At 38.3% G+C, this 25,339-nt stretch overlaps 1 protein-coding gene across 2 annotated transcripts; it reads left to right on the top strand.

Annotated features, from left to right (window-relative positions):
* The first annotated feature begins 8,934 nt into the window (after nt 1–8,934).
* On the top strand, nt 8,935–23,510 carry asip1 (agouti signaling protein 1). Of its 2 annotated transcripts, XM_066702108.1 has the most exons (5): nt 8,935–9,056; nt 16,044–16,123; nt 18,667–18,865; nt 19,725–19,783; nt 21,320–23,510. In XM_066702108.1, the coding sequence occupies exons 3-5, from the start codon at nt 18,703–18,705 to the stop codon at nt 21,491–21,493; spliced, it is 396 nt and encodes a 131-aa protein (XP_066558205.1). In that variant the 5' UTR covers nt 8,935–9,056; nt 16,044–16,123; nt 18,667–18,702; the 3' UTR covers nt 21,494–23,510. The 2 variants fall into 2 exon arrangements, with proteins under 2 accessions (XP_066558205.1, XP_066558207.1); XM_066702110.1 differs by lacking the exon at nt 8,935–9,056 and having other exon boundaries at nt 15,691–16,123.
* The last annotated feature ends 1,829 nt before the right edge of the window (nt 23,511–25,339 follow it).

Consider the following 25,339-nt stretch of genomic DNA (forward strand, 5'->3'; position numbering starts at 1 on the left):
CTCTTAAATAGATTCATCAACCGCTCTGGAAGCGTTTTCAGTAACTTCTCCAGGCAGATCGTCGTCAGCTCCTGCGTGCTGCGCATCTTACGCTTGGGGGCTGCTTGCTTACATTGACAACACAGTCTGTAATGAATCCCAGGGGGGAAGCAGTGCACAGATGTGCTATATAATCATAACATGACAAATATATATTTTTAACATTAGAGGAAAGACAAATAACTATTCTCTACCTACCACTCGTAATGGGAATATTTTGTAAAGTTTCTCCATCATACTTTCACCCCAACGCACACTTCACTCTTCCAGCATCTGAAAGAGATTTTGCAGTAATGCAAGTAATTAACTCTGCACTGTTTGTAGGTTAAATATCTCCTTGTCAATATCCAGCTGTCCGTTTAAGTGTCGTGATTAGATCAGATTAGATCTCCAGAGAAATTGCAACGACTTCCAGGTTTTGCTTTCATAGCAGTTGCACTGACTGTGTGCAAGTACCATTTACAGCCCGTTTCTGGACCAAACTCTGGTGAGATTGACAGTGATGTGAGAGGACAGCTGTGTGGGACAGTTGAAATGAATGATGGATTTGTTCTTACAGTATATTCTAAAATGCTTAAATGGGCAATGCCAGGAAAAGGTGGACATCTATGCTAACCTCTCAAAATGCCTGATTGTTGGTGCTCATATGTATTAAATCACAGGATCCACTAGGATTTTCATGTGATTGTGTTATTAACATTGTGAGGTGAATTCATTCACATTCCATGTTTTTGAACACCAGAAATGTTTTTATTTACTATTATTCAAAATAAAAAGCATTAAACCTTAGCTTCAAATGACCTGTATAGACACGCAATGAGGAATTTAGAAACTGAAGATGTTAAATATCAATGTAATTGTGTGTTCCATACACATGCACATTAATGTGTTGTTTCAGTAGCACCAGAAATGGCTGATTTTGTATTTCCCATAAGTCACTACAAGCAGAAACCACTCAGTGGCAATGCAAGTGAACCCCTTCTGGGAGTCCAGTACGGCACACATGGAACTGCCCAGATGTTGTTTTGTCGTTACTAACCTTATATCAAAATTTGCCAAGAAGAAATGTAGCATCTGTGTCTTCAACTCCAGAACATGTTTCCACAGGGTTTTTGTTCGAGAAGGGATTGGGGTTTCTGTGCTTTTGATAAATTCACAGCAACACAGTATTTGGTTGACAACGCTCATCCTCTCGACAGCACACATTCACCGCCCAGCAGAGCACAGGGGAGCTCCTGTTGTCACTATGGCCAAATTGTCAACAAGCCCAGTGTCCATTTGTGCCCCCTCTTCATCCTTCAATTAAAACACAGATATGTTTGTTAAATCACTTGTCTGCACTACATGTTGCTGGACGATATTGTCTCCCACATTTGTACACAAAATGATCAGTCACAACTCGGAGGCCAAGTGAGGGAGAGTGCCCATGTTGCTTCCAGTGTGGCAGGATTTTACGGTTATGAAGTGCTATTTCAGGAAATGTCTGTCAGATTCAATTTTATTTTCATACTATATAGGATCACTCTACTTTCTATGGGCGAAATAAGATATTTTCTCCTGCGATTAGCTTGGAATGTTTACATTCTATCTTTATGTAACATAATACTTCATAAATTGTTTTGAAATGAAGTACAGCTATATGTTGGGATTGAACAAACAAAATGAAATAAAAGTACAAGTACATAATATGCTTACATATTTTTAAAAACAGTACCATGTGTTAATCATTAGAAACAGTGTATTGAATCCTAGTTCGAGGAACACTTTGTTTTTGCTTCGTCCTCCGTGTGAGACATTTTGCTTCGAGTGATTAGATTCAGGACAATCCTACAGAGTGCCAGGAGGGTGTTTCCCAATCTTACAGATGCCAACCCTGACTCCTCTCTGCCCATGCATTCATTCATGCATTCCACACGCTAACCAATGAATCAAAACAGAATTTAGTATTTATTTATGCGTTTGTTTGAATATTCAAAACATATTTGTTACTATCATTCATTTTAATTGGTCTGTTCCTCCATCTTGATTTCAGGCGTACCAATTTCGATTTGAAGATGATCTAATACATGTTTACATTTACAAAGAGCATGAATAATAATAATAATAATAATAATAATAATAATAATAATAATAATAATAATAATAATAATAATGCCATTAAATCCTTGAATTATTATTTTAAAGTTAATTTCTGCCAGTTGGTCTGAAGAGTGCATATATTCTCCAAACTAACTATCCTCAGGTTTCCCCTGCAAGCTGTCTGTTTCAGAGATTTAAGGAAAATGAAACATGCAGAGTGAAATCCCACCACAACACAGACAGTCACATGATGATGGGTCAGCATCTCCTAGAGACACAGCATTTATTGTTTTAAACTGATCTGGATCTGAGACCGCAGTTGTCACCTGGGTTTAACATCAATTGATCTTTTGAAAGTGGACAAAAGAGAAGGAGATTCTGATCTTAGACTACACTTCAATGTACGACTCTCACTGGGATACTTTGGACTCCGTTTTGATGCTGCCAGGGAGACAGTTTTTTATTCATCCCACAAAACGTCTCCTATGCAGAGTGAGGAGCAGCAGAGCCCTCTCAGCTTCGAGAACACATCTCATTTATTTTGAATCACAGCTCTAATGTTTCACAGCCTGCCTGTGCTTGACGTTATGAAAAACTGCACGCAATGTTACACTTCACGAGTGATATACAGCACAAAACCATCACCAGACCTGATACACAACTTCTCATCTGCTCTGTGGCCTTCCCCCATCACACACAGCCTTTCTGTCATTTAAATGTGGAAATAAACCCTCCCATACTTAACTTTATGGGAAATAAAGTGAACAATGCCTGTTCCTATGATAGATTCAAATGGTACACAGGGGTGCAAACCTGGCATGACCAAAACAGTGGGAGAGGTCTGTGATCTCACTTCTCACTCTGCTTGTAAACACTGCTCTGTCAGTTCAGTCCTTTTCTATGCGTCTCTCAGGACTGAATTAATTCTTCAGGTCAGTGCTGTGGGTGGGGGGTGAGTGGCACCCCATAGATTATAACACAAACATACTAAACAACATTACGTCACACTCTGCATTGTTTCTTGACAGCAAATATTATGCATTTTAAAGCTCAACATGAAAACTAACCCATGGTACCACCTAGTGGAGGATATATTACTGTACTAAAAAAGGCTCTTCTGAAGGCTAATTTGTTTTCACAAATGTGCTGTCAGTGAATGATCTGTGGTTATTGTTTAGTGATCTTTCACTGCTCTTTACAACCCAAGTCTGACCTAAACACCGAGAGATCAGAGTTCCCGTCAAAGGGGAAATAATTGTGAGGCTGGAATCTCTACATTAACAGAGATAGAACCACAACTTTAAACTAATTTAGATAGTGGCGTGAGCAGGACTTGTTTCGTTCAGTGTTACAAAATGTTACTGGGGAAAGAGGCTATTTAAAATAATGAACTATTTAACTGGAGCTGGAAGGAAAATAGGAAATAGAAACCAGAAGTTACACCCCTTGGGAAATAATCAGTCAAATTCATTGTATATATTGCAAATACAGTTACAATCCCTAATGGGTTTGAGACACATCTTTAACCTACCATATTATCTCTTCTGATATTCAAATATTTGATGTTTCCTACCCTCTTCTAAATAATTTGCCTGAAACAGTATATCATAGCCTGCAATAACAATTTAAAAACAAAGCATTCAGTTTTAAACTCAAGTATTCACATTTCAACCTTTCAGATGCAGAAAGATCAAAATACGCTCTGCACTTTCCGCAGACAGTGCCTACAATACTAATTTGATGCCTCCCAAGTCCCTATAAAATCAGGATCACAACAAGTCCCTGGAAGCTCAATACTATGGGCCAACTGTGAATAATTTAAACACAGGAAATTATGAGTTAATTGGGGAGTAATCATGGTTCAGAATATAACAACAACAAGAACATATATTCCAGCCCCAAACATTTAGCCTGCCTCTGTTCTAATGGAAGAACAGGAAGTATATTACCTGCACACTAATTTGCACTAATGTATTTATAGATGTATAGCCTAAATTATTTCACCCCACCTTAAGTAGTGTGTACATTCTAACTCTCTATACATTTATTTCCACAAAACCAATTAGGGTCTTCATTTAATTTCCTTGAAAGATATTCAAACTCGTCTGGCTTGTGTGCATGCTACACATGTATGTGTTACCTCCTGCAGACAGATGGAGTGTCAATTCAGTTCAACAACAAGAAGGTGCTGAGATAATAAAATATATATATATATATATATATATATATATATATATATATATATATGCATGTATGTGTAATGTGGTTCTTTTATAGAGTCTAAAAGGATTATCAGCAGTACTTTTCAGATTTCCGCAGCAACCTTTCATCACTGCCAGACATCATGTAGTTATAGTTATACATCACTTATTATTTATTTTTCCTTTCAGTATTAGACACAAACATGAATCTTGAGTTTTTACAAGATTGGGTAGTTATGGTTGTGCCTTTAAGAGTAGCTACCACGATCTGTGGCACTATATACTCTCTTATGTTTTGCAGGAAGCACAACAAATTCATTTTGTTATATAACAACAAAAATAAATGACTGATAAATTGAATGCATTTGCTCACAATAGGTTATGTAATAGTATTCAGTATTTACAACAGGAGTACCTTCTTTGTGTCTGTATAGAAAACAAACACACTCACACTCACGCACACACACCTCATCAAATAAAGCTCCGATGCCACTCTGGCAAATAATTATTAATAATAATGACTGCAAAGCAAGTTTAAACATATCTCACATGTATCACATTTAAGGCTTGCATTTGTAACAGTTTCACTGTGAATGTATCGCCTGCTTTTTCACTCTTTAAATCAAGTGTTTCTACCCCTACTGGGAGCAATGAGACCTGTGTGTCGGGTCACGGATATTCAGGTGTATCACTGTGTTTCCTTATGGTAGTGATTTCCTCCTCTGAGTAATCGAAGATAATTTGCTCCTAGCTTTGAAACAGAGAGCAACATAATCTTGACCCGCTGATAAACCTGCCCCAAATCTGTGGCTTCAAAGCAGATAATCCCAGCTCATTATAAAAAGTGAGTTCATACTGATGCTGAGAAGCTGAATAAATACACATTTTGAACCTGCCTTATTCATTGCATATTTCACAGCTAATTGCTTGTCTGCAATCTATTACCCCACTGGTGGATTCACAACCATGGACTGTTTGTCTGATGAAATTCTATAAGGTCGCTTTGCTCTTTGATCGGAGGGAAAACATTCGACAAATGAGAAAAAACGGAGAGGAAAATTAACCAGTGAAGTTAAGGAACGCACTGAACCTGCTCTGAGTCAGTGTTAGATGGAGGCACTTGTTATATTATTGACTTAGTATCACTTATGTGGGTACAAGCATGTGTTGCATTCCAACACAACCCAACACTTGTCTCCGTTTATTTTTATTTTTTAGGTTTTCCTCTCTCTTCATCGCCCATCAAGCACATTTGTAACTGTAGATTCACTGGCAAGGATTATGTGAATTTAACCATAAAGACAGAAAGATTCCTCCCTCGACATCAGACACTAACCGCACCAGCGCACTGTGGTTTCACACCTCAGCGGGGATCCGCAGCGCTCGTCTGTAACTAAGGAGCCAGACATGCCATTCGATCACAACCACACACCGGATGCTCAGCGGCCTTCCTCATGATTTCGGAGATGCACACATTCCCGGCACACTGAGCAAGTTCATGTAAGTCGTGTTTTCCTGTCGTTTGTCCCAATAAGAGCCATCGGTTTTAGGTTTCTTATTTATCTCCTATTGGAATTTCCATCTCAAAGAGCTGATCTGTCGTATGTTTGTTTGTAAGGAAAAGTTTTTCCCATTTGCTTAGAGTGAGGTTTGGGTGAAAGAGCCCACACCACAAAGATGATGGGACGGGATTCTGATTTAATTGACCGAAACTGTTTCCTAAACCTGCTGAATGTCCATCAGTGTGTATATGATTTTCACTAAGTGCTGGCAATGGCTTCTCATGCTGGCAGGGTGTAAAAACATTATTTGGTGTAGGTAGGAAGTCTTTTTGGGTTTGTGATATAAGGCATTGTCATTTTCTATTTAGGATTGTCTTATTTTAGAGATTTGTATTTCCATGTATCTCTAAACCCCATAGTTTGTGCATTTTTTTATGCTGTGTTATTATATTGTAACACTTTGATGCATGTGTGTGTATTCCAATTGGCTGATTTGTGTTAATGAATCCATTCAGCATCTTTTATAATTTATTTCAGGTAGGTTACATATTAACAAGTCCTGTGAGAATAACAGATTATGATTTGAACACAAGAAAGCACAAGGTTTTCATTCGTGAATTTCTAGGTGGTCTGAATGTTTCCCACCTCAGTTAAAAACCAGCAGAACCAGGCCCCTCTCAGACACCTGGATACAGTCACTCTGCGGCCCTGTTTGCATTTCAATGGTGGAGTTTATTGTCTTTAAATCCACAACTATTGGCTTGTTGTTCTCAATTCCACTTGCTTTTCTTAGTTTCTGAACCCGCCCTCTTAAACCTGACAGATATAAATGACTATATCACCCTTTAAACCGAGTTACTACTAAAAACATTATGGTAATTAACATTTCAATGATACTATTAGACTAAGAAACAGCTTTACTCGTTTATTTTTCACACAGATTTTACAGCATGAAGCAATTTGCTGTGGCCTTTTCCCCGCTCTCTTCTTCAGGCACATCAGTCGCTCCTTTTGTCAGCAACTCAACAAAGGGGTTCAGCCTTCGCAGGCACTCAAGGCTGGGAAACTCTCAGGCCTTAATGATGCGTCTATTGGGTCTTTACCCTTGCCAATGTGTCACTTTAAATATCTATTAAAATAAACAGGCTCCCCTTGGTAAACACGATTACTACGCCACATGACTTATGAATCAGCATTGTCTTTAGGAGACACATACGACCAAAATAACATTAGAAATATCTATAAGTCTGCCAAAAACATGTTGCCAACAAGGTTTATGAAGTTCCACCAAATTCAGCCCAAGCAACTGTATGCTGTGGCTTCAGGGCGCAGGCCAAGAGGCAGCAAGCACTAAACATAGGGGTGCGTATCCGTCCATTTGTAATATATGTGTAACATATTCATACTGTAACTTAAATATAGATAGGGTATTCCATTTACGCAATGTTACAGTAAAAGCTATTTCTTTAAACAACATCTATCACTCCTACATTACGATGCAGCAAATGAAAGGCTGACAAATACAAGAGAATATCAGATATGCCCATTTTGTGGCAGAAGTCCCCCCTCTATGGAGGAGAACACATAATCACAATAGTGGGTCTTCCTATACAAAACAGGTGGGTGGATATCAGCACACACTGGAAAGTTCAGCATCTGTTTTAATGCTGACATTTGAAAATGTTACTAAACGCAATGTTTTTGAAAAGCCCTTAAGAAACGTAAGACTGACAATAAGCTGACTGAAACCACTAATGACCGGGGGCTCACAATGCTCACGAACGACAGACAGGAAAATTAAGTGAGTGCGACTGAAACAAATTACACAGGCAGCGGCTTGGCCTGCAGAGATGAGGCAAAGACATCCACGGATATCGTAAAACTCCTGGGAGCAGAAAGAGATCCGAGTCAGCCCGGGATGTTGTCTGGGTCAGAAATCAGCTGCAGAGAAGTTTATAGTTTACCCACAAATCAGTACACGCACCGGCAGGTTTCTGGGTCACAACGCAACACGTATATGTTTTATATCTATAAATATACCTAACAAGGAGCAAGAGAACGAGATGTTCACTCTCTTTTTCTTAGAAACAACCCCCCTTCTCCCCAGTTTCGCAAGGAAACCCCCCCCCCTGGGTGTTGACATTCCAGGTCAGATGGGAGGCTTGCTTTTTTGGTACATTATTGGTACAATTTCAGTTCCACTATTTTAGTGCACGACCATTAAAACATGATCATCTACTCAGTGCAGTAGTGGGAGGAAGTCAAACAAGATACCAACATGCTTTAAATATTCCGGCTTAATAGGCACTCCTGTCAAAGGCAACTTTAAATCCTACCCATGAGGTCTGTTTTAAGACCATCATAAAATGGACAGACTTCTCACTCTTCAGAAATACATTTTAAGGTTAAACATGGATTTTACAAGCTTCTAACTGCCAGGCAACATGTATTCAATACTTTTCTGAGCAATACACATATGTAATGCGTGAATGTGTGTGTGTAAAGGTTTTAAGAACTAGCCATCAAATAAGTGTCTGTGGCTTCACACAGGCCTACTTCCAAACATATGAGGTTGTATGTTGAAAAGATACATATGGTGGCGTTTTTCCAATTAGAAGCTTTGGAAATCAGCGTAGTCAGTCCGAAGCTAGAGAAAGGTTGTTGTTTTAGTCAAGTTATCCTGTTTATTTTGCAGGAAAGAAAACTCATTTGATAACATTCCCTGATTACTGCTTGATTTAATAACTGCCATCGCTAATGTCACTTTGCAATTAATACATCCTGCAGTCCGGAGTGCCACCAGTCGCAGACTCATGCGCTGCTACAGTCAGATGCGGTTTAGTGCCTAATCAGTCTGTACAACCATTTTAAAGGGGGCATGGGGGATTGGTTCAAAAGATCTCAAGCTCCTTTCAGAAAATTTTCTGAGTAATTAGATAAAGACGTAAAGATTTCCCAGTCTGATAATTACCATTGGTGAAAACACTGACCATTTGCCACAAACAGTTTTTTTTTTTATGTTTCTTTTTGCGGGGGTGGGGAGGGGGGGGTAAAATGTGTGGATCCGCCCCTGCGTGCACGTCTCGGTTTTCCTTTTACAAAATGCACGACTTCAAGATTTGCCTGATATTGTTTTCTCATTTAACAGACGAAAAGGCACTAATTCGCAGCCTAAGGAAGGGGGACCGAACGTTTTCAAAACCATATACTTAATCTAGTGACGCCTGCGAGAAAGGTACGTCTAAGAGTGCACATACTTTCTCTCTCTTTTCTCTCAGTGCAAAAATCCAGACTGAAAGGAAGATTAGCTTGGGAGTGCTTTGGACTTAATAAGGACCAACAGGGCACAGAATATCTACTTGTGTTTTATTTCACAGACACTAACAGCTTCTCTAAAATGAAAAAAAAAAATCAAAGGTAAGCACTGAGGTCAAATATTAGTCAATATTTCACAAGGGGAATATATAATCTGTTAAAATTCAACAGCTTTTTTAGAAGATGACAGAGAATTTACGATCCCATACACACTATTTCTCTAGAGCACAGAAAGAAGGCCTTAGAGGGCAGTCATTGTAAATATTGTGTTGAATGATTCATTTCTTAAAAGTTTGAGAATCTTTTCCTCATATATCATATGTGTGCCTTGAATTATATTTCTCCATGACAGCTGTAAATAGATGTAAAAATGTATTTATACAAATTTAACCAGAGTCATGATTTTAAATCAGTGTCTCAATTGTACATTTCAGATTTCTGATCTTGGAATAAATGGCGAGTAACAAAATTTAATACAGACAATTTAGATTAATCAGCAGGATTACCAATAATTGAAACTATTTTTTTTTCTTCTTAATGGAAAGCTGGTAGGAAAATCTCTTACATTCAGAAAAGCTATTAATTAATTTCCTCATTGTAACATTAAGAATGGTCAGAAACTAGACTTGACTTAAAGCATCATATACAATAAAAATACTACAGGATGTATGCGTTTCAGTCAATAAACAGTATGACTGCACGTAAGAAAATTAATTAAAGTTTGTCGAGTTTTTTCCCCAACAAACCAGCACAAAGTGGATTGTTTTCATGATTATATGATTATTGTAGTTTCTATTATAAACTCTTATCATTGAGGTATTTTGTACTCACTAAAAAGTTGCCTAATTCAAAGTCCCTGAAACCTTCATTTTTTCCTGTATTATTTAATTTAAAATGTCTTAAGTACTTTCTGCAGAATAAAGTTATTTCACAAAAACGAAATATTGTTTATACTTGGAATATTGTAAGAATTCAAACCCAAAGCATTTCATTTAAAACCCATTTATCCAATAGTAACAATATATGTTTATATTTTATATAATTTATTTAATTTGTTTATATGCCATAATAATAATAATCCTATATAATATAAAGTTCAAATTATTAAACAAGTAGTGTAAATTGTAACTTGGATCAGACCAAAAAAGTGTGAAACAAATAGGAAAATTAAATAGGGCGCAATAAGTTAATTTAAAATAGATCTACGGTGTCTTAAATATTGTACTAAGGAAGACTAACACAAATTTGATTCATTACAATAGTTATAATATTTGAAAAATATATATTGTTAAAATAGTGTACGTATATATATATATATATATATATATATATATATATATATATAAATGAATTTTAAGGTTTTATATGTTTAACTTTTAGTTGAAGAATTTCTGGAATTAAGTGAAAGTGAACATTTATAGTGTGTGTGTGTGTGTGTGTATATATATATACATACACACGTGTGTGTGTGTGTCTATCTCTGTGTTTAAATGTGTATGTTTACATTAACAATTAGTAGAAATCATGGTAATTTAATTTTAACTGTACTAGTTGAGAAAATATTCAGATATGCTTTAGATGAACAGGACTTTGTATCAGTTCGTATGTTTTCCAGTATAGTGTACATCTCTCTCCTTAAATAGAAACAGTTTGCCACATTACTGGGGGACTTCAACTGACTTAAACGGTTATTTTATATATTTTTTGTTTGGCTTTGCTTTGATATTTTTTACATATTATTATTGAAAATCTTACATATATACGTGTGTGTGTGTGTGCGTGTGTGTGTGAGTGAAGTTTAAGTGACAGATAAATGTGAAAGCTTTGTGTTTATTTGTTTATATAAATATAGATAGATCAGATTAGGCTTGGAATGTGAGTGCCTGTGTTGTGGGTCAGGGAGAATACATTTTTAAAGAGATCAAATATTCAGATTATTTGACATTGATTATTGAGAATTGAAGAACAAAACCTATTTCAAGTTATTCTTCCACACTGTATATCCTGACTGTGTTTCAGCATTTTTCACAGTCATCTGGTTGGCATCCAGATCAAACGTTTTGTTCACACACAGAGGATTTCATTCTCTGGAAAGACTAACATTTCAAGTTGCTTTTAGGTCTTTATTATTGGTCTTCTCTCTCGTGTGGCCGTAATCCTTGCTGCACAAACATATGGCTCTTTTGGCTTCTGTGAGATTTACTGTTATAATTTGATAATAACACAGCAAATCAGGTATTTTCTGTATGCTGGCTAAATACACAAATGCAGGTGTGCGTTTTGGTTGGGATGAATCGCAAATGTGTATGTTTACATTAACAATTAGTAGAAATCATGGTAATTTAATTTTAACTGTACTAGTTGAGAAAATATTCAGATATGCTTTAGATGAACAGGACTTTGTATCAGTTCGTATGTTTTCCAGTATAGTGTACATCTCTCTCCTTAAATAGAAACAGTTTGCCACATTACTGGGGGACTTCAACTGACTTAAACGGTTATTTTATATATTTTTTGTTTGGCTTTGCTTTGATATTTTTTACATATTATTATTGAAAATCTTACATATATACGTGTGTGTGTGTGTGTGTGTGAGTGTGCGTGTGCGTGTGTGTGTGAGTGAAGTTTAAGTGACAGATAAATGTGAAAACTTTGTGTTTATTTGTTTATATAAATATAGATAGATCAGATTAGGCTTGGAATGTGAGTGCCTGTGTTGTGGGTCAGGGAGAATACATTTTTAAAGAGATCAAATATTCAGATTATTTGACATTGATTATTGAGAATTGAAGAACAAAACCTATTTCAAGTTATTCTTCCACACTGTATATCCTGACTGTGTTTCAGCATTTTTCACAGTCATCTGGTTGGCATCCAGGTCAAACATTTTGTTCACACACAGAGGATTTCATTCTCTGGAAAGACTAACATTTCAAGTTGCTTTTAGGTCTTTATTATTGGTATTCTCTCTCGTGTGGCCGTAATCCTTGCTGCACAAACATATGGCTCTTTTGGCTTCTGTGAGATTTACTGTTATAATTTGATAATAACACAGCAAATCAGGTATTTTCTCCTTGTTGGCTAAATACACAAATGCATGTGTGCTTTTTGGTTGGGCAGAATCGCAAAACTACACAGCTTTGACTTTTCAGTGTTCTCTGACGCTCTGTGCTATTGTGCTACAATACAAACACTGCCTACTGAATGGTTAGCAATCTGATATCAGAGGACATATTACATCTACCCACAAACAAAAAGAAAACAGATAAAATACGGTGCAATTGTAGTCCAAGTTAATAAAATACCAAGAGAAAAATGTAATCATAATAATTATATTTCAATATATGTCTATATATATATATATACATATATATATATATATATATATGTCTGTATGTGCAGTTTAAAACTAACCAGCTAAGTCGATGCAGAGGGTTATTGTCAAAATAGATCTGCCTCAGGATCGCCTCATTACAGTCCAGCATACAGGGATGATGTATATTAGCTACAGTCCAGTAAACACAGTATTACCTGAGAATCTGGGCTGATGAAGGTGCTTGCCTTTTAGATGTTCAGATGAACTAATTGCAAGGGCAGAACAAACCATCCATGAAAGGAGAACATTAGACAGTCCTAAGTGAAACCTTATATGTCTGTCAAGGAGAATCAAAATGTACTTTCCCAAATAATAACAAAAAGAAACCCAATAAAAACATATCTTGCTTAAACAAAAAAAGGTTCTGCAACTCCAATAACTCTGTGCTGTATAATCTGTTACGCTACGCAAAGTATCTGTTCAACGCAAACACCCAGGAAACCCCAACTGGAAAATTAAGTTCTGGATTTTTTTTATTTTTCAAACATAATTGTTTTATAAAGAAGAATCAAACAACATAAACCCAAACAAATGAAAAACAAAAAATAACAATAGCTTGTAAATTCCATCCCAACAGCCAGCCCTACTCTCTGCATGGCCATGTACTAACCACATCATAAAGTCCAGTTTCCTGTAATGACAAGCCTTGCACAACAAAGCAGGACTCAAACCCTTTTGGGGGGGTGAAAAAACTAATTCTTCATTTCTGTATCAGAAACATTAGCTTGCACATCAGCCAAAGATACAGATCCTGTGTTGTTTAGGCAAATGTGTGCCGAGATATTCACGCTAACTTGTCTATTGTGTGCAAATACTGTCGATTCAAAGATTCCTAGATGTTCAGTAACAGGAGATCAATCGTTCTTGGACCAAGGGACCCGCTTGTTTCTGTTCAATAATGCAGACTTTGTAAGTGTAAAATTATGATTGTTACCAGTCATGTTAAAAGCAATAGCAGCAGCAGTATTGGTTGTAGTTGCATTGATTTAGTTAGACTCGGTATATTACACAGCTTTCGTAGATAGTTTTTTTAAGGTTTTACTGTATTATAAACCACTCCACAAGAATATAAAACTGGCTGAGAGCAGGCTTTTCAAGGATAATTTGCATATACAGGTAAAACAAGTTGTCCCTGATGCCAATCTCATTCATCTGGTGTTATGATCTGAGTGCACGAGGAAAATCCCTTTGGGGTGCAATACGACCTGCCATGGCAAGTGATAACTGGCTTATAAGATGATACAATATCATTTCGGCATGCTTATAAAAATGTAACATCAATATCTGGAAGCTGGTGTTTCCATACCAACGCGCTGTGCACGGGATGTTCGCCTGACTCACAGATTAACCCTTTGGGCTCGTCAGACACTACGATCTCTGTCCTCTGATCGCATGCAGGTTGAGGGGGTGACAGTGGGAAACAATCCAAGGAGTATAATCGTAAACTCATGTCTCACTGAAAGGCTACATTCTTCAGTTGAACAGTTTCACAGTTGCTCAGCTGGACTGAAATGCCATCAAGGTTATTCTGGATGAGTTTGTGTATGTTACTGAGCGCTGGGAGAGAAATGGCAAGTGTGCAGGAAACTTTGTCATCAGCATGTATTTGTTTTATGGAAACTTTTGATCATTAGTGATCTCAGGCATGCACATTTGCAGACTATTTTCAGATGTTAAATTATCTTAAGACATTTATTGCTTGCTTTCTTCCAGGACACTAGTTCAGTCTTTTTGTCTGAGCATGGTACTTGGCTAAACTCTTTATTTAGTCTTTTCTAATGTCACCCTGCCTGCTTTCATAATGCTATAATTGCAGCTGTTCCCGGGCCATTAAATCCACTTGCTGGAGGTAAATGATGTGCAGGCATCAGTGTGGATTGCTTTTAGTGAAACCTTTCATGCCTTTAATGAACGAGACAGAAAGTGTCTGGTAGTCTAAATGGCTTTTAGAAGGACGGCCTTGGCGCGTATAATTTATCACTCTGATCGTATTTGCCTCACATTTGCAGCTTCTTACTGTAAAAAACAACAAACAAAATTTCCTTTTAATGGGCGACCGTTAGAGAAGACATTAACAGCTCTGTGTAAACAAGAGAGGCCTGTTCAAGGTGTCTTAAATTAGCATGATGCCACCTGACTGCATGGCATGGTATTTCATTTAAACAATTTTGGTTGGAGCAGATTAAAATATATCTCTATATATTTTATACACAAACATATTATGATTTTTTAATTTGGTGCATGGTCTCCCACCTTTAATAAGAATAAGAAAAATATTTTTTTTTCAGTTTACACATTAATATCATCCCTAATATAATGACAACATATGTTATTCAGTGAGCCCCTATCACTGCATATTTTAATGTTTTAATATGTTTTAATTACAGATCTAATATATTCTTAATCTAGCATGATTCCACATACCACTGGCTGCTTCTTTTGAATATAGAGGAAGCTCCTTATTTTCTCTGCATCAACATGTAATTGTTGGGTTCCATACTTACTGAACAGAAGCCATTCTCTTCCTGGCCCGTCTCTGTGACATCGTACCAGTTGTTTCAGGAATTCTGAAGAACATGATAAAATTACATTTAAAATTCAATACACCTCAGTTGCCATAGCAAACTTCACATAACTATGCAGTCTGTCTAAATAATAATAACTGTATTTATTTTATTATTTCTTAATATCTTTTGGGTGGGAAAAGTTAATACATCCAAAATCTGCTACAAACAGTTATTTTATATTACTCAGTGAGCACAAGTAAAAGCTTCAGCACATAAGTGTTTTATATTATATATATATATATAACTGGTTGTGACATAAATTAAGTTGAGTGGGACGACCTGCACACACTGGACACACACACATTCAACTCAATCCAGCAGCTTCAATTCACCAATTAAATCTCCTTCCCCAGGAAACTTACTTTCTATACATACTTGGTGTGTTCAGATGAACACTAACATCTGCTTCATTACACATTCTGTGAAGGATGGGGGTCTTTTTTAAATGATTATCTGTCAGAATAAATTAAAAATATATAAATACGCGGTTGTTTTTTTCCTATGCAAGCCTGTCCGCCTTTTTCGACAGCGTGTTGCGTCACAGGCTTCCGCCCAGCTTCCCCGTGTAAATACGCTGCACGGCCGCTGTGCTGGCCGGAGGGTCGTGTCCGCCTGGGCTCTTACCTGCAAGCATGTTTCTGCATGCACTGCGCTACTGACTCCTCCTGATTGACAGAGCTTGTGCTCCCACAGCTATCACAGACCCCCCTCTGACATCTCCGCTGGATTATCTTATCCCCTGGGGTATTTCCATAGATCTTCACTAATGCTTCAGCTGAAGCACATGTGCTCGATTATAAGCAGATTCCTGTCAAATGAATGCAACAAAGGCAGTTAACTCTATCCAGAAAATACACACTTGTATGTATATATATACATATATATACATACATACATGAAAACATATATATAAACATATATATGATTCTGTTTTCTATAATGCCCCCTTCTAATGGACTAAAAGAAGAGTGAGTGACTGAAAAGAGCTCCATGGAAGAGTGAAAACAGTGAAGACTGAACCATCTGGAAAGAGCACCAGTCGAAGTAAGCAATTTCTTTTTTGTTTTTCTGTCACCACCAACATTTTCTTATCCGTCTGGTATGGACTAGTTTTTAATGCAAGAACCATATTTTAGTTATTTAGTTTTTTAGATGCTTTTTCTTCCCCCCAAACAGCAATATGTACCAATTAGTCATTACTTGATATACTGAAACTTCACTCGAATTGCCTCTGCCATTACTTTTGAAATATCTCGCCGCGGGTCTGTCACACACTGGACGCGCAGTTTGACGAGTGTGTTAAAACTGTGCATGCGTGTAGGAGGAGGGGCCTGTTTTCTTGTTGGGGAAGATAATGTGAGCGTAGACACCACATATTTCTGCAATTAAAAACATCCAGTGACCAGATGAAGGTACTGGGTCTTTACACGGAGGTTCGTTGTTTTGTCTGCTATGTAGTTATTAAAACAAACAAGAAAATTTAACTGAACTTATTAAGCAGCAAGATAAACCACTACATTTAACTAAGACAGTAAACCTTTAAAAGTGCTGATAGTATTAATAAAGAGTCAACATTTAGTTAGAAATTAAAACAAAACTGTCTTCAGGATCATTTTCTGGCATTTACAGTGAGTACCCGATTCAAGTTTTTATGTGGTAAGGGGAAACTGATACGCAGTTCTTCTCTGAAGCTTCTCAGGATTTTCTGTCAGCACATTTTAACCCATAAAGGGCTGGCAGATGATATATGAAATGCAAAACCGACCGCGTTCTATGCCCTCTCTTTAGAGCTTTATTATGGGATGTTTTTGTGGGTTGGGGACGAAAACATCCCTTTCTTACACTGTTGTACCCTATTGCAGGTGTAAGATGTGTTTGTAATTTACAGCCACACACAAACTTGAGTTTGTCATTGGATAAAAGTTCCATTTAAGAGGCTACAAGCTTGATGCGCAGTTTTGTCTCTTGTATCGTGCTAACGTGATCCAAAATATACTGTATTGCGTTTGATTTAGGTCACCTTTTGAAGTTTTTTTTCCTGTTTTTAATGTTGGAAAACAAAGAACAGACAATTTGCCTTGTAGAGAGGGTTGGTTGTTTATGCTCTTTGAAAGGTGCAAGTTGTAAGATGTAACTCCTTTAATATGTAAATACTATCCAAGTATGAAGAAAAGGTGAACATCAATTTAATTTGGTTTCTAGTACATGAAGAACTTTGCATAAATGAACAGACCTTTGCAGAAACAACAGCTCTCCATTCAGCAGAAGGAGGAATTATCTGTCAAACCAAAAGTTGTCATCAAGTACTGGAATTGAAATTTGCAACTGGAAAGTGGATCAAAGTCTTGATTTGGTCCAGACCTCCACCGCGATTTTACGCTTATTCGCTCACCCACCAGAACTAATTTTGTTTCCAAGCCTTTCCAGAAACCTTAAATTAGTAGCAAAACGAACTATTAAAATAAAATAACATTTTATATCAATAATTAATCATATATTTATATTATAATGTGTGTAGTTTAGAGCAGATACATGTATGCATTCAATCGTTAAGTCTAAACATTTATTTGTACCTAAGCTAACATTTTATTTTGATGTGTCCTTCCTGAAATGTTTTTTAGTAAATGTTTGCAGTTATCTAGTGCTAGTATCAATGTGTCACATAGTTTGGGTTGTGAGTGTTGGGAATTATATCTAGGTAAGTGACATATGTTAGGTCAGTGAGGATAACTTGTACTGCGCTTTCAGGCAACATTCAGCAAGAGCAGGATACCACTCAGATCTCGCCAACTGGCTGCAAATAAAAAAAAGAGCTCAACACTCGGCCAGGGCTGTTCCCCGGTCTGCCCACACCTGGCTCAGGACAGCTGAAGCGTCCGTGTGGATTTGTCTTACTATTTAATTATACTCCCTGACTCACATACAGATGCCAAACATTCACTTTGTTAGGATTTCAGAAGATGAACGTTCAGAGGATTGGGATTATTTACGTTTCAAAAACATTTTAATGTTCCTGTGAGCTACGGTATATGAATGTAGTTTCCATGTGTACGGTGTACACCTCTGCAGAAATGATCTCACCCCAGATTTTCAATTATATTTTTCTACAATGTTACGGACATGCACAAGACTGTACCACAGTTGCATCTGTGCAGACCCATTTGGTTTAAGGTTGCCTACTTCAACTCCTTGAATACATCCAAAGGAAGGGCATGTGTTTCTCAGCTGTCTTGTCAGATGTGTCGCACATCTTATATTCTGGTGGTTACGAACCCTGAGTGATTTGTGTATCTTTGCTGTCAGACTTTTAAACATTTTTGATAAATGTTTCTGATCATCAAAGCTTTATATATTTCATAAACACACCAATTAAATTTAAGTTCTTATACTGCATTTCTAATTGCAGTGTCTGAAAGGTGAACTTTCAAAAGAAACGGACTTCATAAGGTTTATCTGACAATCTCATCTGAGCACCATTTGTTCAATTGAAATGCCAAAATTAATCTCATAAGCAATTTTGTCTTTCTTTCTTACGTTCGATTACTGATATAATGTTTAATAGTTTTTCGGTGCGTTTGTTTATCCAGGTATCATCTGTCCCCTGGAAGTCTCATCATTTCACCATGAGTTGCCAGTCGTTGCTGTGCTGCCTCCTGCTCAGCTTGACCAGCGTGCTGATGGTCTACACACACATGGTGATTGAGGAGCAGGTCACCATGAATTTGTCTTCGGCACCAAGTGTGCCGGGCATGAAGCAGATAGATGTCCCATCTATCATCATAGTAGGTCAGTTAGATAACCCACTTCAGGCAGAACCTGCCTTAATCTGTTGCAGCACTGCCACACTGTATGCTTTCCATTATAAGTGTGGGTGCGCTTAAATACCATTTGAAATGGGGAAAGGGCTACAGCAATATAGTACATCATGTAAAATGCACCTTTCTTTATATTAGTCAGTAGCTAGTTTCTGTTGGTGTATATCAGACTAATTTTGTGTGAATTCCCACAACTTGCAGCTCAGTTTTGGGAGATGTATGTGCATTATAGTGCATTGTCCCTCTCCAGTGCTCTGACAGTGAATGCTGATTTGTTATCCTGATTCACAGCCCCTTCCCCCCTCATTAATAATTCCACATGATATTGTAGTGGTGACAATAATCATGAGGATATATTTATTTTAAAAAGAATCTACTGCATACATTTTTTAAACGACTGTTGGTGACAATGTGATGAAATATCCGTTCTGGGACAGGGAAAAGGCACCGCACTGCACATATAACTGGGTCGACACAACGACTTATTTCTTCACATGAGAAGCATCAATAACTTTCTGCAGTGAGAGGCAGGACAGGAGGGTGGGACAGTGTGGGGGACAGTGTGGGGGACGGCTGTAAGACGGGGCTCTGGTCAAAAGGCATGCATTTGCATAGTTACACAAATGTCCCAAAACTGATTTCCACAGTGCGAGACATCAGTCCTGCCAGCGGTAACTGTCAGTGTAGGTAAGATGACTGGCAGTGATTTACTCTCATATGCGTGTCTTTGAAATTACAGCATGCATTTGACAATCGATTTAAACATGTTTAAATGAACCCCTGATTCTCAGCAGCGCAGTGTTTGAGTCTGTGTGTTTTTTTTCTTTCAGAACTACCGAAAACCGTGAAAAAGAACAACATAAAGACGACAGACAGAAAACAAAGAAAAGTATGTATGCGCACGTACGAGTGAAAGATCCGCGCCGCGGCGGGGTGATAACGCCGGCACTCCCGCGTCTGCGCCTGCGCAGCTAAAGCAGCTGCAAGAAAGACAAAAGCGCGACACAGTACACGTGTTTATCTGTCTCTATACTACAGATCTACAATTGATTGATTGTTCAAAACATGTTTCTTAAGTTTGAAATTGCTGCCGTAAAATACCATTAAATTACTTGAAACAAACTACCCACAGTATACATTGCAATTCAGTGGAACACGTTTGCCGGTATAGATTATTTTTTTGCCTGATTTATTATTATATATCTGACATATGTGAGGCAATAATCGCATTTAAACATCATCAACCTGTTGGTTCATCAATAACACTCATAATTGCTGCAATTACATACTTTCAACTTAGTTGTATTTAACGACACCGCGGCCGTTTTGGGGTCCATTCGGCCTGAACACACATACCACACTCCGCATTATGTTGTTATTCATTATTATTATTATTATTATTATTATTATTATTATTATTATTATTATTAGATGATGATGATGATTATTTTAGTAAATATAAATAAATACAGTCAGGACTGTTTTTCTTGTTTGTTTGTTTTTTTTAATATGTGAGACATGGCGGTACAGAAAACACGGGTACCTGTATATAAAACAAGAAACTTTTAAGAGACCAGCAGTATTGCAAACAAAACAATCATCCAAACACACTGACACACATACTTACAGAGATGTCCCTACTAGACACGCATGAAACCCTGCTTTTCTGTTGGCCCTTAATGATTTGATAAGCAAATGGCAGAAGAGCGGTTACACACGTCACAACATTACGTCAGAGCAGCTGAAGAAGCGCCTCACCCTGGGGACAGCTACGTCATTACGTCACAGCCACGACTGACGCACAGGCGCGCTTTGTGAAATGGACACATTTGTCATGACTTAAGATCTGTTAAAAACACATATAAAAAATATGCTAAATTAACCAATGCATACAATAGAGACGCCGACCCAACATACAAAACAAAGTGATTCAATTATTGAATTAAAAAATATGAAAAATAATACATATATTTATCAATGTGTTAAACATGTGCTTAATGTTTAGACAATAGTTGATATTTTATTATTATTATTATTATTATTATTATTATTATTATTATTATTATTATTATTATTTCTTGGCAGACGCCCCTATCCAGTGCGACTTACAACATAAGTGCAATACAACGTTTTGTAATGAATATATGGATTTTATTAATGTTTAAATCATATGTATTATTATTTTACTTATTTTGTTCACTAGATCTTCTCCTATAGCACTTTCTCTTTTTTTGTTGCCAGTCATATTCATTATAACTTGGACAGATTAATATGAAATATTGATGTTATTTGTATAATCGATATAGTTGAATATATATAGTATTTGAGATGTATGTGTGTATACAAAACAAAGATTGCATAAAGCAGGTTTCTCCTCTCTCTCTCACAGACACACACACTGACTCTCTCCCTTTCTCATTTGCAGAACAAGTTCATCGATGCGCCCAGGAAACCGCGGCCGTCTCCCCCGGCCAACTGCGTGCCTCTGTGGGGCAGCTGCAAGGTGCCGGGCGCCGTGTGCTGCCAGCCCTGCGCCTTCTGCCAGTGCCGCCTGTTCAAGACCGTGTGCTACTGCCGCATGGGCAACCCCCGCTGCTGAGCGCCCCCTGGCGGCCGGGCTCCGGGGACATGCCAGCTGCCCTTGTCAGGACTGTGCTGGATGCTGTAGAGAACGCTATTTTTCCATGCCTTCTCCTAATTAACCAAATGCCTATTAACTACAGAATGAAAAAGTTTTATCACATGAACGGGGATAAGGATAGATGAATATCTCCCAGAGCTAAAATGAACACACACATTGCGTTACCATTTTCGTAATATAGCAAGCTGCATAATTCAAAACGAAGGTAATATATATTTTATATAAAATTGATATTTCATACATCAAAGTTTGTTATATTTTTACTTTATTATAATTGTAGATTTAACGGTCAATTCTAACTCTGTTAAACATTATGCACTAGTATGTACCTTGGCTCGCATTTGTCTCTGTGCTGCACATGGTTGTAAAGTATACAGTCACACGCTCATACTCCTGCTTTAAAGCACTCAACAGTGGAAAAGCATACCCTCTCCATGCACACTGTCAATAAACATGAAAACCAATGGCATCGGCGTGTTTCAGCCAGCGATGCTCTCTGTTCGCCTAATTTGGACCACAAATACTGCCATCCCTGCAGTTTGAAAACGGCAGGGCGCCTCTCCCAAATGCCCTTCTCACTCAAACCACACCATGTTCCCCAGAGGTGAAAACACCAGGGCACAGGAAGCAGGACAGCTTGAGAGTAACCCCGGAGAATTAACAGGAGAGACCGGACACTGGAAGGCACAGTTATCAATACACAGAAGAAGAAAAAAGAGGAAGAGGAAAAGTCATACTGAACGACCTATGTTGATCACAGGAAACAGTAAAATGAAGTGACTCGTCAGGAGACTGAAAGGCAGCCTGGCTCTGGCAGCCTGCTGTGACTAATCTGGGCTCATCAATCATGCCTACATCTACAGGGCCAGCACTTTTAAAGCGAGTGTATTCTTCACTTCCGCGCTCCCTACAACACCCCCACTCCCCCTGAGCTCAAAGGGGTAAACGGCAGGACAGTAATGATGGCCTGGACCCGCATGGTATTTACAGAGCTAGGTTCACGCTTGGCCACGGAGGGACTGATTTGGTTTCACCATGTTATCTCAAAGGCAGTTACTACATTGTCTCTGCTGTGCACTACCTGTCTGGAGGCAGAGGCACAGCACCTGGGCCTCGGACCCATCCAATTGTAGTCGTGCAATCCGTGAGGCGTGGCCAGTCAGCTCAGAAAGTGACCTGCTCCGCTGGGCCTGACCCCTTGGTGAGGACTCGGAGGGCTGTCTCGGGTTCACCCCAGGCGGTCCGACAGCACGATCCTCTTTATCTCTCAACTGTGAAAATTACCCACGCACCGTGCACGCATCTCTCAGATCCTAATCTTATGGTGTTCCACCCGACTGCGACCTCCTCTAATGAGCTTTGCTTCTCTAGCTTTATTTATTTATATTTTTAACCGACTGGACTTGCGAAAGTGCCTGTCTGTCTGTGTGCGTCTGTGTGGTTGTGTGTGTGTGAGACTCAGAGTGTGGACGGGAGGACCGTGAAGTCTAGAGCAGGATAAACTTACTCACCATAACACAACGAGTTCACTCTGTGTCTTGTTTCTGACAGAAGGCTGCTGCACTGAGGGTTCTGAGGGTAGAACTCCATTAACACTCCACGAGTCTGATTAGAGAGGTAGAGAATGGACCTTCTGGCCTCCTGACTGGACGTGACAGGAGTGTGTGTCCCGAATAACCACACAGCACCCTGAGATTCACACAATTAAACACCTAAAGACAGCCTCATGCACAAATGTTCTAAAACTGACTGACTATTCCTAACAAAAACAAAGGTCGTTGTTGAATCAGGGCAGTTTTTGAAGTTCTGTTCACACCTCCTGCATGTCTCTGGCCGTCTTTTATGTATATAATATTCACTACTATAAAAGCATCAATCTCAAAATGTGAGATTTGTTCACTTGTCTGTGTTTTTTACAAATTGTAACATGTATATTCCATTTAAGAGTGTAATTCATATGAAGAAATATGTCAAATGGGGGAAATGTTCTATATATATAAATATATATATTTGGCTCTTTTATCCATTTCTACATCTCAGTAAAGAGTTCACTAAATATTCTATGCGCTATTTTTCTTCTGATTGCCAGCAGGGAAAATATCAGCCTCGCATTGAAAAAGATCAGTCTCAGCACACTACAGTACACAATTACACTACAGTAAGAGTACAATAATACAGTACAACATTACACTACACTACAATAATACAGTACAACACTACACTACAATTCTATAGTATAACACTAGAAGTACTACACTACAGTATCCATTTGTCAATCTAAAGATGATCTTGTGTGAGTTACTCAGACAGTTTTCAAAATCTATGCCACAGGACAGAAGAGCAGTTTTGGGCTCACAGAAATCTCACTGGCAAAGGACTGTCTTGACTGTTTAAAACACCATTGTAAGTAGTATATTCATGTATTAAAAAATGAATACATTTGAAAATGGATGTTCTAAACCACTCTCTAAGTTACCTGCATGTTTAACTTTTTTAGTAGTCCACTCATTTGCAGCTGTACAGTTGTGGTGCCTTGCTCTTTTTAATATTAATATCATGATAATGATTAATTTGGCTGAGGGGTGCATTCCAAGAGGTTTCCTGCTACATCAGCCAGTTGTAAAATGTTTTACTGGAGCCCTCGTTTAATCCCACTGTCACCCCTGACGTGCGAGCTAAACCCTTCGCTGCCGTAAAGATTTTATGAAGGCCGGCATTTATTTTATCTCCTCTCCACACCCCAGAGCGTACCTCGATGGTGAGGGAGTGGAGCGGAGGATTCAACTGAGGTTCATTTTGATGACTGGCACATTCTGTGCTCCAGGCCACAGAGACAAAAACATAGCAATATAACGTTTTATTTTTTATTGGATTTGTTATTATGATTGATGAATCAAGGTCATCCCTGAGGTATCGTATGTGACGTCCGACCTGAAATCCGAGAGTGCTGAACATCAATAAAACACCAGACATTCAGATTTAACAAAATGCATCATAGGAACTTGATGTTTAACAGGCTCGTAACAATTCTCCTCATCGAACTGCGGCCAGGGGTCAGTGCTTTCTGGTGTCACGGAGAAGGAAAAAGCAGACTGCTGCCCCTGCCTGCGTCCACACAGCAGAGGTAGGTCTATATACACTCACCTAAAGGATTATTAGGAACACCTGTTCAATTTCTCATTAATGCAATTATCTAACCAACCAATCACATGGCAGTTGCTTCAATGCATTTAGGGGTGTGGTCCTGGTCAAGACAATCTCCTGAACTCCAAACTGAATGTCTGAATGGGAAAGAAAGGTGATTTAAGCAATTTTGAGCGTGGCATGGTTGTTGGTGCCAGACGGGCCGGTCTGAGTATTTCACAATCTGCTCAGTTACTGGGATTTTCACGCACAACCATTTCTAGGGTTTACAAAGAATGGTGTGAAAAGGGAAAAACATCCAGTATGCGGCAGTCCTGTGGGCGAAAATGCCTTGTTGATGCTAGAGGTCAGAGGAGAATGGGCCGACTGATTCAAGCTGATAGAAGAGCAACTTTGACTGAAATAACCACCCGTTACAACCGAGGTATGCAGCAAAGCATTTGTGAAGCCACAACACGTACAACCTTGAGGCGGATGGGCTACAACAGCAGAAGACCCCACCGGGTACCACTCATCTCCACTACAAATAGGAAAAAGAGGCCACAATTTGCACAAGCTCACCAAAATTGGACAGTTGAAGACTGGAAAAATGTTGCCTGGTCTGATGAGTCTCGATTTCTGTTGAGACATTCAGATGGTAGAGTCAGAATTTGGCGTAAA

Source organism: Amia ocellicauda, chromosome 4 (assembly GCF_036373705.1).
Source record: "Amia ocellicauda isolate fAmiCal2 chromosome 4, fAmiCal2.hap1, whole genome shotgun sequence".
NCBI classification, from domain to species: domain Eukaryota; kingdom Metazoa; phylum Chordata; class Actinopteri; order Amiiformes; family Amiidae; genus Amia; species Amia ocellicauda.

Excerpts from the sequence above, each read along its gene's own strand:
- asip1 (XM_066702108.1), top strand. The coding sequence starts at position 18,703 with ATGAGTTGCCAGTCGTTGCTGTGCTGCCTCCTGCTCAGCTTGACCAGC. Across the intron at positions 18,866-19,724 it reads CCCATCTATCATCATAGTAG|AACTACCGAAAACCGTGAAA; the intron begins GTCAGTTAGATA and ends TTTTTCTTTCAG. Across the intron at positions 19,784-21,319 it reads CAGACAGAAAACAAAGAAAA|AACAAGTTCATCGATGCGCC; the intron begins GTATGTATGCGC and ends TCTCATTTGCAG.